Below are 18,300 nucleotides of genomic sequence, written 5' to 3'. Positions count from 1 at the left end.
TGATTAAGTGCCCTATTAACATTAAATAGGCGCCTATTTAAAGATAAAAGTCTGCTAACCTGATAAGCCTTAACCTTTAAAGTTTGAATTCCAAGCAAAGTTTTTTAGATGGGAGGTACTGTAAAAATGCTTTCTGCACTTACTTCCTGAACATAACATTTTAGCAGTGCGCCTACATTCAAAAACAGGTCCATGTGACATTTTAAAGAAGTGAAGCATCCCATCTAGCAGTTTATTGTCAATGATATTGCATGTCATTATGTAATTCAGCAGAAATTCATTAGCATTTCTTTACTAGAAAAGGGACCGAGCACTGCACAGCAGCCCATAAAGAACAACTCAAACCTTCTAATTTTAGGGTACCCACATAGCTCACCTGGGTTCACAGAGGAAGTCAGAGCTTTCACCATCAGCTCTCCACACAAGCCACTCTCTGAATGAGGGGTGGCAAAACATGCGCGTCTTATCCCGACGTTTGATCAAAAAGCTGGAGAGCATGTCCATGCGCTGCTGGAAGTCATCCCACTGCAGGTCTCCTCGCACGCTGCCAGCATTCAGAGCCTGGAACAGCTGCTCGTCCGTCATTGGGTGCAGAGAGGCCAGAGCCACGTTGAGGATAGGCATGGTGCGCTCAAACGCAGAGTTGCTCATGAACTTCATATTGCACTGCAGCAGGTAGAGCTCTGAGAGAGAGACAGGTACCACCTTGTAGCTGGCACTTTTGATGACCAGGTGACCCCTCTCAAAAAGATCCAGGGTGAGTTTCAGGTAGAGGTATGAACCCTGGCTTCGGGAGATCAGGTGTGAGCTCACCTTGCCCACAATAACAGGGTCAGCCTTTCCGTTCAGAGAGATGTTGTTAAGGATGTCACGGCTGCTGTTGACACGGTGTTGTATGTAGGCGTTCAAGTCCGAGCTGATCTCCTTGTTATCAGGAAAATCATCCAAACTGATCTTGTCAAAGGGCAGCAGACTGGTGATCTCCTTCAAAAACAAAAAGAGAAGAAATAATATACTTCACACTAATCAAAGAATGTAATACATCTCTACTAACAGTCATCTAAAATAACGTGAACTCGCTGTTTTATAAAAACAGGAACAATGCTCATGTTTTATCATTTAGAGAGATTAATCATTATCGGTCAATAGAACAGTTATTATCATGTGTATCAGTATCAATAGTGGTAGTAGTGGTACTGGTATTTCACCAAATATCAACAGAAAATGCTGAAAATGCAATGGATCAGGTCCAGTTTGTTGTTAGTTGTTCTTAGCTGTGTAGTAGCAGCCGTACAGTAGTAGAGTGCTTGAGCATAGATTGAGTATAGACAGAGCACAGATAGATTTAGCAGAGCAGTTTAAGCATGACAGAAATGTTCATCTTAAGTGAAAGGCTTCAATTAAAATGAGCTAATTTCAAAGCTTAGCAGTTTATAAAGAAGAATTATCAGACTCAGGTGGTACTCACAGTTTCAATATTGGTATCAGAAAAGAAAAAACACCATGCCATCTCTAATGAACATGACAAACTATCACTGTTCGTAACACAAACTCATTTGTGATTCAGTGTACAGTCTATTTACAGCTTTCTTTAATTGCCAGTATGAAATATCAGCAATTATGAGGGAATATCTTATTACAGAAACAAAAAAAGGATTATGCTACTGTTTTGTTCATAATCCTTCTCCACACTCATTTAACCAAACAGACTGAACCATTAGATAAGGAATATCTCTCTCATCCCTCAGTAAGAGGCACAGAGAAACAGGCAGGCCATATTAAAAGCATTTCTTCCCCTCTCCTGTGCCATGGTATTGATGTCCTCTGGGTGATTTATCTGCAGAAGGTCAGTGAGCTGCCCAGCCTAGACTGCATACCACTGTGTGCGCACACACACACACACACACACACTCACACACGTGCGCACACACATATGCGCACCCACCTACCTCTGTCTGCAAACAAAGGCTTAAGACGTGACAGACTGACAGAGCTGTGGTCTTCAGGGACATTCACACATTACAGTCTGTACAAACATATACAAAACAGATAACCACACACATACAGACCTTGTCCTCACACACGCTTTCACACATCAACAAACATTCATTTGCACCAAGACTACATCCCATTCTGAGCGGCACTGAAATCCTCCAGGACAGCTGGCATAGACACAGATACTTACAAAAGTATTTTCAGAACACAAACACACTTCAAAGGGCAGCAGGACAACAGAAACACACCCCCACACACACCACCAAGTCAAATGGATCAATTTCCCATAATCCTGCTCTACCCTTGCTTACAGAGAACAGAAGAGTTATGCTGCATTTAGATTGGCCCGGCACAGCGATGGACGTGAACACATCCCCTCTCTTCCCTTGGCTACAAACTACTGCCGTTGTTTTTTATTTGAAAAAGCCAGCTGCCCTTTATATTGTACCAAATGATTCATTCATCATAAATGAACTAATAGAAATGATCCAAAATTACTTAGAATAAAATCTTGTTACATTAAGCTACAATGAAAAACAAGATTTCCTTCTCGTGTAAAGTTGCTTTTTTGGATGTACAAGTTTTCGCTCCGACAATATGAGTGTTATGAGGGCATTCCTTGCAGAAAAGTGGAATCTTGCCAAGTCAATATTTATGTAAGTATGACTTTTTTTATAATAATAATTATGAAGTCAATGTATTATCATATAAAACTAACATCACTAAACTAATATTTTCCTCTTATGTTTTTCTGTTTTTCTCTTTTCCTTTAACGTGTTATATAGCTTTTTTGCAAAGTTACAAAGCCCAAACTACACGCCAGAGGGAGTAACTCTCTCCCACAGAAAACAGTCTTCTCAGTGGTCTGAAATGCCTCAAAGGAATTCCAGCACTTTTCTCTGTCACAAGGTGATGTAAACTCGTAACATAATCCTTACTGCCCACCCACCGGCAAGCTTGGCACGCCCTCACACAAGAGAGCTACAAAGTAAATTTACCACTCTGAAACATCCTGTTCCAGTCAAGCATGCGAATGTGGATTACGCGTACCAACTTGCTCTACCTGCCTTTCAGGACTGGACACCGGCTCAAACTGATTCGGCAGAACCGACACTACTGTAAGAACAGCCACAGCGGTGTGGCGGGAAACTTGTAGCAGGATGCCGCTCTGGTGGTTGACCAATCAGAAGAGAGTGGGCAAGCTGACCAATCAGAGCACACTGGGCTTATCGGGAGATGGGGCTTAAAGACGCAGGAGCTCTAACCGAGTGTTTCAGACAGTGCGTTAATAGAGATGTACAGTGACAAAAATATTGTGTTTGCAGTCAAAATCAGTCATTTCAGTGTATTGACATCCAGCCAATCGTTCTCCCAGTGGGATTAATAATTCTAGAGGCAAACTATTTGTGTTTAAGCATATGGATTTTTGCCACTGTTCTTTCATGTCGTATGGGAATATTTGAAAAATCACAATGAATGTTTGATACATAGACCTACAGACATGAATCACAAAAACACCAACTGCCTTCTGACTGGTTAAATGCATTGGCTAGACAAATTTGGACAAAGTTCTGCCCCATTCAAACTTTTCACTACACCGCATCCCTCAAATCTAACTCACCAGACCCATCATCGCTGTGTGGTCACGTCTGATGCTTCCCAATAAAAAGAAATTGACACTGTTGCCGTGGCCAGATTAATGTAAATGCATTAGCCTATGTTAAGAAATATAATTTCCTCTGTTGAGATCAGCCAACACTGTGAGAGACAAACACAATTAATAATATTTAATACAGGGCTGGCAGGCTGGAGTCTTATTCACTTACTCTTCAGTTAGATACTGATTAGAAAACATGTGAGCAAATGAGCTTCCCATAAAACTTTCTCTACTATCTGAAATCAGCTAAGGATACGTACAATAACGGAGAACTAAGATACACTATAATGCAGTGTTATGCAGGTGTCTTTTCAGTGCATTTCTTATTCATTTCAAATACTGCATCTAATAAAGACTGATCAGCTTTATGGGTTCATTAGACATCAGGCCTACTTCTAACACAGGCCATTTAGCTTTGTCTTGCTCTAGTTATCATCTGCCCTATTCAGAGGGAGACTAAACATGGGGATCATCCTGGATAGTTACAATGGCCCTTATTAATCATCAAACTGGAAAGATAAAACTAAAGAATCTTCACTCCAGTGGCTTAACCCCTTAACAGAACATTCATCATTAGGAACTTTCAGCAACTTCTACAAGCAAGAGCAAACCATACTCAGACAAGTAGACAAAGGTCCCTGTTCCAGACACACTTAGGAGCTGACTGTTATGAACAATGAAAATCTCAAAAAGTAACCCCTAACACTGTTAACTGTAATAGTCATTACAAGGTAAGCAAACCACTAGATCAGAGTCCGAATCAAGACCGAGACCAGACTAAGATTTTTTCTGTGTACATATATGTGCATACATACATACATACACACACACACACACACACCTTATGCTTATTATTACATATTACATTTATAATATATTCAGCAAAATATGACATTAAATATATAGTCTAAAACATTATTCATTATTATCATACTATAGTCTTCGTCAAACTTTTGTAACTGTAAGCAACGGTAAGGGTATTCTCTGTTCCCTTCTTCTGTAAACCTTTTTCAGAATAATCACTTAAAGTCAAATGAACATTAACTACATCAACATACATTTTATCATTAAGTGATAGTATGTATCATATATTGCAACCTGTGAACATGAACAAACAAATAATACTCAGTTAAGCCATCATGGAAAGATCAATTAGAACCTCAACCAACTGATTTTATTTAATACAACAGTGCTTTTCAACCTGTGGGCTGTGGCCTCCTAGTTGGCTGTGGTGTTACTGCAATTGATTACAAAACACATTTAACCAAACGTAATTTTAAACATGATCAATATTGCTTAAAACGAGTAACTACTGTTCTGTGCTATTTACTCAGGGCTCTTTTCAAATTAAGCTGTCAAGCCCAACAACGTACACCGACAGACTAAATACAGCAAATATGTATCTAAACCTGTCGAATTAAACCAGAACTCCGTTTGCAGTTTTCCTCTCTTTAGTGTGACATCCAGCACTCGACAGGTGCTAAATCAGGCTTCTCATTAGGTGAGTCAGAAAAAGATGATCTGATCGTTTAAATCTGCAGAAGCCTTTGCAGTCTTTTGTGTAGGCCACAAGTTGCAAAAATTTGGAAACTCCCGATGCAAAGAAAGGACTGTTTAATTCTGTTCACTCTGGTTTTATTGATATTCAATAATAATTAAGCTTCCAATTGCATCAGACAGAGTGATTGCACTCAGCTGGTCTCAACCACAATGTCTGAGTTCACCTTACCAACAGGCCGAGATAAGACCAAGTCCAAATGCAGTCGAGACAAAGATCGCTAGTTTGTGGTCTCAAGATCGGTCTTAAGATCAGGTCTGGACTTGAGGACTACAACACTAATTTGAACCTAAAATTTCGTCATTCATCGGTTTTATATTTGTTTTGAAGTTAAATTGTCAAAATTGTTAAAAACATAATCAATAATATCAGTGATAAAAAATAGAAAATATCAATGATAACAACAGCAAACAAACTAATCCTTGTACTAAAATGGTAGGTAATTCAGTTTGGATATTGTCAACATGTAACTTGTAATGGTTAATCTGAATTTGCAGCCTTCCTTTACCTATTAGCTTGAGGATCAGGCATTCAGTCATAGTAGATGTAGCAGTCTTTGACCTCAGACCTCAGAGCATGCGTGCGACCATGTTTCTATGGATTCACATCTGCATGCATCAGCATGTGCATCACGTAAATAATATGTATATGATCCAATGTGATTCACTCTTAATGATACAAATCTGACACAGACACATTCAGACAGAGTATGGGCCAGTGCTACTTGGTTAGAAGCAGGAAAAGTAAAAGCTCTGCCTTTCTCATTAATGGTGCAGTGACCAGACAGTCTGAATTTGTGCAAAGGCAGACTTGTAATGGACCACAATGGAACTGGAGCTTAATCATAGCCCCCTGTCTGGTTTAAACACACACCTACACAACTTTACTTCATCTTCTAATCATCCTCCCATTTATTCATCTCTCACACAAAAGGGCAATAAGCATTCTGCACTGAATTAGTGGGTAACCTCTGCTCTGTAGAACTCCTAAAGCCTGGACTAATTCAGTTCAACTCTCTGAAACAGGAGTAAGCCTATTCTTACCATTTGTGTGAAAACTGTAGCAATCGTTAGGTTGAAACCAGAACACAAAGAAATCAAACTCAAATATGCGCAGGCAAGACCACTTCTAAAAGGCCACAGTGGAGTAGTCCCTGCTCTAACTCACCTCACTCAATTTATCAATTAATTATCAAATCCTTACTGAGTTGAATCAAGTGGCTGAGTCATGAAACTACTCTGCAGTGCTGCAGGAAGCATCCATGACTAAAATACAGTCTCTGACTCTGTTGCAATTCTCCAGAGTCTCAGATGTAGATGGGCCTTTGATGAGTGGAGTTGTACACATGGCTGTGCCAGCTATTAAAGGACACCTTCTTAAAGACCCAGAGACTTCTGTAAAGCCTGTTTGCCTGCTATATCATATGTGGGTGAGCTCTGTCAAAACATAGTCAATACAAACAAACATATTTTCAGGTTTGGTCCCCATATTCATCTCTCTTTATACTTTCTCTCTGTCTGGAATTCCTCCACAGTCTTCGGAAGAGCGCTGTGTGGCATGCCTCATTGTTATACTGCCTGCTCTCTAGCTCATGTTCTATTTCTTATATTTGCAAGATTCACTTGACAGAAACAACATTATGTATAAAATAGAAGCCACTTTCTGTACAGCACTTATTATTGGGCAGTTATTGAGTTAGAGAGAGTGTAGTGTGTGCACACAGAGCAATACAATGGAAGCAGCAAAATCTCTGTTCCTCTGTGAGTTCTACAGAAATCCAGCATAACCAGAGCAAATGCCATTAACTTAACCTGAAGTATTTGTAGTGCAACCTTTAATTACTGAAACCCTGACATCTTGTCACACTGAACAGCTATAAGCTCATGCATCATACAGTATCTTGAGCTGTTACACACCAAAAACTATAGCCTTTAAGCAGGGGTTAAATTTAGATTTAGGCGAGGGAGGCCTACTTTTCTACTCCTGCCTGTGATGTGGGAATTTATATGTTATTATATGAAGTTCTCATCACTGATATCATGGAAGTGTGAATGAAACTAGTAGGGATACATCGATACCATTTTTTTCAGACCAAGTACGAGTACATATTTTTTTAGTAGTTGCCGATACCGAATCGGATCCCATACTGTGTAACCTACTTAGAATTAAGCAGTTGTGAGTGCAAACCTAACAGTTAAATCATTAAAATTTAGATGATTTTAAATGAAGTACATTAGCTAGCTACTTTTTATTATTTCACACTACTTTGGATTGAGTAGCGCTGCAGTGCAGAAGAGTGGGTTTAGTTTCACATCAGAAAAGCACTTCTATACAGGTGTAGTTTTGCTCCTTATCTGTGTCTTTCAACAATAGTCTCTGTAGCTCAGTGACAGTAGGAATGACATCCGAGGCTAAGGCATCTGAGGAGCTCACGTGCAGAGTTTGTCTTCTCTGAGTCTTCTGTTTGGCAAGTAGTTGAATGTCTTCTAAAGCCAGGCATGCACTGTGTGATTTTAGAAATCTTGCTCTTTGGTGACTCACACTGTACGTTTGAACAGACCATCATGTATGGACAAAGCTTACGATTTATGTACTCACACTGAAAACGCTCCATCCATGCTGTGTGTAAAGCAGTCCTTACAGACAGCTCTGTCCATGAACAATTTCAAATAAAGCTGTTTCACTCAGAATAACACGTTGTGCGCCGAATAACAAGCAGAAACGCTGAGCAGAGCTGCTAACAAAAGCAGGCAGTGATGTATACAGTAGGACAATACTCTCTCTCTAGAGCCTATAGCCTCTCTCTATACTTTGGTAGCAACTGTTGATTTTTTTTTTTGCCTCTTTAGCTGGGCTACATGTCTCCACCTGTACTGGGGACACAGTTGTGATTGTGTGTTAAAACCAGGCTAAAATCACACAGTGTATTCCTGGTGGGAATCTGCCAAGGTGAAAGGTATAAAGTGACCAACAACTTTGTGTCTGACTGTCACAAAGCCAGTAATGCTTCTCTGTGTGAGCAGAGCCTCCTTCACTGAGTTTGTTCATTAGCGAGGGAGTTACATTTTTGCCACACGGTATCAGTGGGTACTGAAATGTTGGTATCACCGATTTTTTTATGAGTACGAGTACGGGTGAATGAGCATGGTATCGGCCAGATACCTGATACCAGTATTGGTATCGCTGCATCCCTAAAAACTTCTATATCAAGCTATATCTATATGCAGCAAGAAAGTGTGCCTTTGGCATGCAGTTAGCAACGGCCAGTAAAACAGCAAACATCATTATTAAAGGCAACTGTGCAAACTAGGGTAGCTATTTAGATTGGTTTAGAATTCATTCAGATGTAATGTTACAGTCTTGCGTTACATTCTAATCAGGAATATTACAAAATCGAGGGGCAGATGCTGGTGTGTACAGGCTAGTGGTTGCCTATTTATCACATCAAATAATTAAATGCATTTCACAAAGAGTGCATTAGAAATTACTTCCCTCCATTTACAGGACCAACACTCAGCTCCACTTACTGTTTACATTAACGGCTCAACTTAAGTCATAAGTGATGTATGTGCTATTATTCCTGACTAGAATACACAAATAAAGATGATAATAACAAACATATACTCACATTAATTAATCAACCAAACAACCAATCAATCAATCAAATTGGCAACTGATTTCAATGTGGCAATCATATTGATCAAGCAAGAGAAGTTTATTAACTATTCACACTGTTGCAGAGTTTAAATTCACAAATAAGACTGTACACAAATGCTACTCACCTGTAGGCTGACCCGTACAGTGATGATGAGTTTGAGCCATGTGGGGAACTTAGAAATAAGCTTGGTAATGAAAGATGCAATGGTGTCACCATAGTCTGGTTTGTGAAACTCCGCCTCATTCAACCCATCAATCAAGATGATGTAATCCTCTTCTGGAATCTTTCTCTCTGGTGACAAAGACAGAAAAATAAATCAGTGTTTCAGAGAAGTATGCAGTATAAAATGAACAACTGCTGAATTGATATTACAGACAAAAAGTTTCACTGTCAGCATGCAATAACTTTTTTTTTTTGAGCAGCATCAGCTATAATGATTCAATTACAGTGTAAGAGTAAGGTTTGCAACCACCAGCAGAGATACAATATCAGAGGTGCCAACATTACAAAGGTGAAAATGTTAGGTGAGAAATATGAGAAAGTCCTGTTCTGTCTGCTCCTGCTGAGCACAAACTTGAAGCAGACAGGCTGAAAATGTTTTAAGGGTTCCTAAAGGTAACTAGTACCCGCCTCAAATGCTCTGCCCACACGAAAACTGAGCATCACACAAAGCTGGCCTGCTGGAATTTTGTCAGGTGCATTCTGATTGGCTACCTGCATGTCCGTGTATATACATTTCCATGCAGCGTTTTCTATCATTCATATGGAAAACACAAAGTTTTGTTTTTCCAGCTAAATTCCACTCAGCAATAGCAAACAGCTGCCTGCTCTGGGCATTGTGACAAAAAACTTTTAAGATATAACCGTGAGATTTTCACAATCGCCTCCCCCTACATTAGTGCTGTAATTGGTTGTTTTGCATGCCAGTCAAACGGTCTTTTCCTGACAAGGCAGTAGGGGTGGGGGGAAAATCGATTCTTAGATGCATCACGATGCGGACGATTCTGAATCGATTCACAAATGTCAAAAATCGATTTTCTAAATTTTAATTGATTAACGTAATGTTGGCGGAACGCAAAAGGCGGAACTTTGCAAAGTGCGGAAGTGCAGCGCCCGGACAGTCTGTGGCGTGCACACTACATTAAAAGCTAGTGTGTCTCAGCACATGCCAATGTCCTAGTCTAGGGTAAAAATATAATACAAACAAAAACGCAGACTCACTTTGCTCTGCTTTAAGCTTTAGCTCTGCTGTAGCCGCCTTTGTTGCATCACCAGCTGGAAACTTTTCCACAAAAGTAGAACAGTTTCTTGTAAAATGTCTCTCAACATTGTACTTTTTACAAGGCTGAAGTCGCTTCTCATTTGTCAGCTTCTCGTTCATATTTTCCCGTTCCACCTTAAATGGTGCCTGAGGCACCAGAATGTAACTGCTGCACCATTTAAGGTTTAACGGGACAATTCGAACGAGAAGCTGGAGAATGAGAAACTGACTTCAGTTTCACGTTTTTTTAGTGTTTGACAGTTTCTCGTTGCAGATTAACTGTATCAGCTGGAGTGATTATAAATGCAAATAAGTCTATTCGTCTCCAAATTATGGGTGTTTGTCTCAAATCTTTCTTTTTGTCTTTTCATTAACTACTAGCTAAGTGAACTAGCAGTTATAGAGTACATTAATTTCAACGTTTAAGACCATTTATTGTTGAAACTGTGTTTGAACGATCAGCAGACCTTTATTTTACTGCAAATGAGGATTATTTTATTTTTACCTAGAAATCTAACCCTGATGTGGAGCCACACCAGGCCAGCAAAAGAGCCGCAGGTTGCTGACCCCTGAGCTAGCTTATGGAAGCACTTTAGTTTCCGTCCATTTTCCGCCCAGTTGTAGTTGCTGCCAACCAGGGGACCATCGATCAAGCGATGTCAGGGCTTCCACCCAAATCGTAAAGAACGAAGCGAACTACAAACTCTATCGCAACTTTTATTGCCAAGGATTTGCTTCCGTACTCTGTCTTTGAGAACCAGGGCTTTCGCGCTATGTTGCACACTTTGGAGCTGCAGCGTCCTGTCTCAAAGATATTTTACTGACACAGCGACCCCCACTCTCCACAACAAGACCAAAACCGAAGTTATGAAATCACTGAAGAAAACAGGTAGAATAGCTGTAATCTGCTGTGTGGACACTCATTGCCATAGGATCTTATTTCACTGTAACTGCGCATTTTATCGCAGATGAATGGCAGCCTGCGTCTCATGTGCTCCAAACAAAAGCAGTGAATGAGAGTCTTTCAGTTGACTTGCCACACCGCTTCCATTTGATTTATTAATAAAAGTTATTGGAAGTAAATTCATTATGGATCATTACAAATACTTTGCTTTAAAAGTTCCAAGTTGCATCAAGATGCATCGATAATCGTTTTATAATCGTAATTGAATCGAATCGGGAGGTGCCTAGAGCCTCCCCACTACAAGGCAGGGGGTCTTGGCTTTGTTATGTGATGAAAAACACCAGACTCTCTGCCACTAGGCAGACGTCTGGCTTACAAGACTAAAAGATAACTGACCAATGTTCTGTCAAAAGTGTAGATGCTGACACCTCTACACTTTTATAAAGTAGTGAAAATTATATTTGATCTTTTTTTCATAAATTTCTGCAGGAAAGCACAGGCAAGCAAATAACACATCTTCAACTCTTATGTCTGATAGCTGGGAATGAATACATAAATGACTGACCACAGGTTTTAGTCCACAGCAGGATCGAACATGAAACTGCAGCAGACTCAACTGAACACGAGGGTAAAGGAGGTACGGCTCAATCCTGCCTTCTGCTCATGCCGAGTGATGCAGAGAACATTTAAAAATTCATTACAGAGCAACGTGAAGATCTGAGGACTTTTCCCCGATCAGGCAGACAGACTGGATTTACTCGAGGAGGGAAAATATTTCTTCACTGAGGGACAGATCAAGGCCAGGGTGCATGCGTTTGTGTGTGCGTCTGTGTCAATGCTTCTTTTCCTTAAGGTTCTTTAACAAATAAAACTTAAGAAATGGCCCTCACCAAATCCATTAACTATCTCTGGTTTTTAATCTCCTCCTGCAATCCTTGGTGGATGTTTTCATTGCATGATGAAGTGCCGAAATCAACATTTTTCCTCATATCAGCCAGAATATAGTGCACTATTAATTTCGATTAATATGGCAAAAAGATGAAGGAGGGCATGTGGACTGACGTTGCTACGGTAGACCAGCTTCTGTTACCAGCTGCTCTCTAGCCCTATCCACTACCACCATATTGATTCTCAGTCTTTTCCATCTCCATCATACGAACAGCAGGTTTGTTTACCCATGTCTCATACTCGGCCTCCCACAATACAGTATTGATTAAGTGTTCGGCTGAGAGAAAAGATTGGACCCCCATGCTCAACAAACCAGAGTGACCCTGAAATGGGTTTGCTGCCTGTTGCTTTAAAAATCTAACAAATATCTCAGATCTCACAGTCTCAGCAGTCCTTTCTTTTTCAGTTTATACTAAATCCAATCAGCAGCATAAAAGGGCTGATATAGGACTGCCGCTATAAAGTAAGTAACAGCGTTTTCAAAAGGTCTGTGTGGACAGCTTAGTCTGTCCAGATATTTCTCCTTTTAAGAGAGACAAATCTACCTCTGAACAATAGTTTACAAAGGACTGTCGCTGCTTTAGTGACCTCCATTACGCCTCATACTGAGAACAGACGTTCACATCAAAAAGCAATGCTGCCAGGCCCTTAACACGAAGAACCGTTTCATTAATTTGATGTCCAGTTTATTCCATCTTCAGCAAGATGTAGGTGAAACAGCTAATCATTACTGTTGCTGTGTGGAAAAGCTGAGACTAAAGAGAGCATAATTTAGCTTCAATGTCAACTGGCTAGATACAAATCAACACACTGAGGTCTATTAGCTTCAGACACTGAATTCAATCCCATCTGACTAAACACACTACACAGTCAGACCTCTGCAATCTTCAGCACCAAGTGCCAAAGGAAGAACCCGGCAGCGTTATATCTACAACAAAACTCTAGAGAAAAGAAGAAAACATAATACAGATTGAAACTAAAGTACCATAACAAGACTCAGAGGAAGCACTTAGGAATTAGGGTTCAATTAAAGAATTCTACAATGAACAGACTGGTACCTTTGCGCAAGTTGATGAGTGGCTCCAGGACGCCCCTACGGAAGGCGGCCATTGGGTCCTGGACACAGGAGCGTAGACTGAGCATGCTCTGTAGATGTGGTTCTTTCAAGAGGAGCTCCCTGTAAGCAGTGAGCTGGTGTGCTCTGCACAGCAGGGCAGCGACACTGTGCACAAACTCAGGCACCAGACATGTGTAGGTGTTATCAGCCTGGCAGTAATGATATGCAACCACCTAAAGAGAGAGAGAAAAAGTGGAAAAAGAGAGAGATGCTATATTATTTATATTATATTGCCCATACTTACCTAGAACGTGGAGTTAGCTCATATTATTTTAGTATTTTTAAAATTAATAAATAGGACTAACAGCCCCTAATTTTACTCTAACATTAGCTAACTCTAAGTTTCAAGTGTGGGCAATACTGCAAAAATATAACATTACAATACTTTCAGATTTTTTTACAGTACACATTCCACAATATTTAGTTCTTCCTATCGTATGCAAACAAGTTAGAACAGACAAAATTCACCAACAACTGAAAAAGATAATGACACAATGGCATATCAAATTAACTACTTGTTACTACATGCTTAATGCTGGTACCCTAGTTGTTGTTTACACACTATATTATCTGTCCTTTTATGATACATGATGCTGTTCAGAATTCTGGAAGTACTGACAATAATCACCACATACTCACAAAAGTGCTTCATGTAAATTAAGGCTATCTAAGGCTAGGTCTCACCACCCTTACGCTACATTGCCCTTACACTACGTGCATTTTTTCTTACTGCATTCCACGATGCTGAATATCTTTGTTCGCTGCTGGTGGATGCTTCTATGTCATTATAGAAATGAAAGAACCATACTAAGCATATCTGGGGCAATAAACAATCTAATACACATATTGCTGTCATGCAGAGGCTTTTAATGAGACTAAAATACAGACCTTTTCTGTTCATGGTTTTATAACTTTCAGTCATCCACACAAGCTAGTTTGCTCAATCTAACTAGTAATCTCAGAGCTATACATGGTTTCAGTTATGGTTTCTTGCTTAAACCATCTACACTTGTATTTCTTTATGTAACTACATCAAGCAATGGTATAATTCTAAGGCTATATTTTTGCAGTATCTTCAGGTACTTTGTATCACATTGGCTCCCATTGCTTGCATGTTTTGCAAGTTGCTGTAAACTCAACAATGTGGATTTGATGATAACATCAATCACAAATTTTGAAATACATCATACGATGCTATTGGGCTCACCTCAGCACTGCTAACACAATCAGGAAACACCAGAAAACATTTCAATTTCCCATGGTTTTGTGTTTACCATGTTTTTAAACTAAAAAAGTCATAAACCCACATATTGGGACATGGGAGCGTGGGTAAGGTTCTATATGCGGAGCTGGACAATTCCTGGCTGCAGTCTGGGGTGGAGCACCAAGTTGACATGTTGACTTCAGAGACCCAGAAATACTGTCTTACACTTGTTGTCTTCCAAACGTCTTACACTGTTTTGGCATGGCTTGCTAATCTCAGAATTTAATCATTTCTGAACTTTTCTGCCTCGGCCATTCCAGCGCTTATCCTCTCCAAAACACACCAATGCTTACAGCTGGAGCTGCATCATGCAGTTTGTGATTCATCAAAAGAATCAATGCTATTTTCAGATGCTAACCGTAAAACAGAAAATGGAAACGCCTGCTTTTAAAACACAGGCTTTTGCATGAGTGCCTTCCATGGCCTGGTACTGAGACTAACGGGACTAACAGCCCCATTACAAATGAGAGATCATTTATCTTAACTTCCTTCAGGAATTCTACTGAATAAAAGAGAAAAAAGAAGAAAGCAGAGGATGAAAATAGATGAATAAACATGCAATGTAATGTGCAGAGCCTCCTGCTTGCCCTCTGGAGCCTAACAGCATTTACAGATACTGAGATATATCAAGTGGCACAGCACTGACAACATACCAGATTTAAATATTCGAGTAATGTCAGAGAAACATTTAACGCAATACTGAGAAGCATCACATAAGACCCTTTCTAATTAGGCAGTTCTAGCACATCTTTCAACTCTAAAGAAACATGATCTAACTGAATAGATAATTTAATAGAGACTCCCCTCTGACGCAAAGGAGGTGTCCTTAAAAGAGAGTTCAACACAAATGTTTGTCATATTTCTGACTCATTTAACCACAACTATGGCAAAGACCCTGTCAGAAAACTGCAACCCAGCAGAGCACCTCAAAGCATTGGCCTCTCGAGGGTGCTTCGTAATTTGGTCTAATTTATTAGTGAAACCTGTGTTTGATGGTGGTATTTCCCATTTGGACAGTTGGGGTTAATAGAAATGGCTCAATTTTCACCTCAAGGGGCAACTCCTCTAGCCTCTCACAGCCCAATTACAGATGAGTAGAGATCATCCATCTTGGGCTCTTTCAGGTGAAGGAAACTCTTCACGGGAAGTCTAAAACTTGATTAATGATCAGTGTTTCACACGAGTTCTTTGGAGCCTCAACATTTGCCTCTGTGCACTACTCCAAAAGTAAAGTCTTGCTGGAGCCTCATAAAAATGGTGTTTTTGACAAATCGTGATGGCTGGTGGATTGGTCAAAAGAAGATGGGTACAGTTAACTTTTGCAAATGCCAGGCATTAGAAATGACTTCCAACACTGTGCCAATGAACAATTTGTCTAAATATTTGTATATGTTTACTCAGCTTTCTCACATTAATTACCCCTGGTAGCCTAACTGCTTATCATCACACCATTCTTACTGAAAATGACTGGAAGCCAGTAGTAGTTGTTTTTTTGTCATTTATGGTAAAAAAACAAGGCAAAATATTATATTACATTTGTATTATGTAATTACAATGTATTATCATGGTATTATGTAATTGTACATTACAGAATAACGCAGTGCCTATAATGTGTTTGTATGGTACGGTATCAGAGCTCCACAGATGTAACTGCAGTTATTCCCTGCTGAGAAAACAAAACTCTGAGAAGACAAATCCTCAAGCAAAGGAATGCATGTTAATGACTGGATCAAAAGTCACCTGTAGTGCAAGAAACACCCCTTGCTACCATCAAAGCACACCAATAAACAAAACAGAACAGCACACATGGCCTGAGAGAGACTACAGCTCACAAAGCAGATGCATGATGCATGAGTTGAATTAGAAATAAGTGAGGTGAGAAGAGCAGAGGGAAAAGAATTAATACAACTATATTTACTTTTAGTGTGACATGTTTATTCTGTCTCAACCTGTGCATAATTCAGTCTAAGAGACTGCCTAAATACACATCCTGCACTAAAAGATGTGGCTGTACCTTAAAAGTCTGGCCTCATTATTATTTATGTTTTAAATAGTTCAGCAACACATCCCCTAGGTGTACCACGGGATGTAGTTTTCAGATACAAGAAAACTCCTGGGAGACCTGGAGTTTTAACCTAATCTAATAGATTAAAATAAAATGCAGCTAACTGTAAATGCTGATGAGCAGTCAGTTTTCAAACGCGTGAGAACGGAATGAAAGTTCTGAGACAGAGATGGTGGAGCAGGTGGCTCAGTAAAGCTTGGTTAAGCCCAGTCTGCACTGCCAAACTCAACCAATCTCAGCTTAACTGGAGCGGTTTTGGAGCCAGAGTTGTGTACAATGAACAGGAAGTTCTAGAACCCCAGCTGGGCCAAACAGACACCCATCTGACTGGACACTGTGAGCTTGACATTGATCCGCCCCATAAATCACAGATTAAACACAAACAAACCCTGGACTAAATATAGCATTGGTTATGGAGGTGATGTGGGCCCACGGGCCAAGACTAAAGTGACAGACGTTGTGATGCAATTGTCTATCGACTCGACTCAGTCAGAGATTCAGTCAAAACGCTGCTTGTCCTGACATGCCCTGAAACATACTATTTTATTAACAGAATACAAAAGCAAAAAAGGCCGAACTTCTTTTATAAAGCTCCGTGCAGGTGGATGATTTTTGAGAGCAGCCTGAGGAGACCAGAGAGGTGGAACAGACAGGTAGGGAAGCTCAAACTGGAGAACTACTCGGCTGAATCTCAGCATGATGCCATTGCTTTAAACCACCATGTAAACGTTCAAGAAATTCGCAAACATCAGCACTATCAACAAACCTTGGAGAACAAGTACCATCTCTCATATTCATTTCTAATTCATTTGCCAGAATTAAAGAGATAGACACGTCACTTTTGTCACTTGATGATTACTCTTTCAATTAAGATGTACTAATAAAAACCACAATTTGATTAGCTCATCAAATAGAGATAAGTTGTTTACTAAATGATCTGTAAATAGGGCCTTAAGTGTCTTACGTGCTGCTTTGAGCACCCTTCACTGTCACAGGTTCTTTCGAGTCTTTACTGTGCCTGTGGGTACAATCATCTACCTTAGACCAAATGACCACCTTGCCAGCCTGTTGCCATGGTAACACGCAAGCAACAGCAAGTCCCCTGGGAGACACAGTTTATTCACCATTTACTTCTCACAGTGAGTGACAGGTGGCAGTTTAGTCTACGGGAGTGATGTTCCCTAACATCTCTCACTTCAGCTGCAGTAGTACTGCCATGCACTCAGAATACAGAGGGAAAATATTTTCATTACGTATGTCTTTAGACTAAATAATAAGCATCATTAGATTAAATAATAAGTTATTAGTTTCCTAACACAATATGTGCAAAATCAGTCACCACCTTTCATTTATATAATTAAGAGTCAAACTCTAACTGTACTTGGGATTATTTGGACCATTAGAAGCAGAACATGCAAACAACTTACAAGACTGAATTTGGAGGTGTGGAAAAATTTCCCTGCCGATTTCTTAGAGAAACTGAAAGCATGTCTCCTGAAAATGATGGCAGCTATAATAAAGTATGGACACATTAAATACTGAAAAAATTGATACATTCAGTTGTTGAGGCTTCTGTGTAATTTTCTGTTAAATGTTTTCGGTTTTTCCTGATGCTGAAAAATTGATAAAATGTACTTGAAATTTAATAAATGAAAGAGTGGTCTCAGACTTTTGTATTGCAATGTATATGAAAGTTTAGATTAAATAGTATAATCTCTTGAATAACTAACTCATGATTCATATTCCCCAGCTTCAGTAACATAAACAAGAACACTTTATTTCAGAGATTTTCTTAAAATAAAAAAGCGCCACAGCTATGATACACAACATATTTCAATAGACTTCGGAAAGACACAACCACACAGCCCTAAAC

At 39.7% G+C, this 18,300-nt stretch overlaps 1 protein-coding gene across 6 annotated transcripts in view; it reads right to left on the bottom strand.

Annotated features, from left to right (window-relative positions):
- Positions 1-18,300, bottom strand: part of tanc1b (tetratricopeptide repeat, ankyrin repeat and coiled-coil containing 1b) — a 151,549-nt gene that overhangs the window by 25,680 nt on the left and 107,569 nt on the right. For all 6 annotated transcript variants that reach the window (XM_036567584.1, XM_036567612.1, XM_036567593.1 and 3 more), the window contains 3 exons: positions 13,040-13,271; positions 8,993-9,159; positions 377-984 (listed from right to left, as the gene is read on the bottom strand). In XM_036567584.1, the coding sequence (XP_036423477.1) occupies positions 377-984; positions 8,993-9,159; positions 13,040-13,271 (1,007 nt within the window). The remainder of the gene's footprint in view (positions 1-376; positions 985-8,992; positions 9,160-13,039; positions 13,272-18,300) is intronic.

The sequence above is a fragment of the Colossoma macropomum genome, unplaced genomic scaffold (assembly GCF_904425465.1).
Source record: "Colossoma macropomum unplaced genomic scaffold, Colossoma_macropomum, whole genome shotgun sequence".
In the NCBI taxonomy this organism is placed as follows: Eukaryota; Metazoa; Chordata; class Actinopteri; order Characiformes; family Serrasalmidae; genus Colossoma; species Colossoma macropomum.
The sequence above is the reverse complement of the archived record's forward strand: the minus strand, read 5'-3'. Positions and strand labels throughout refer to the sequence as shown.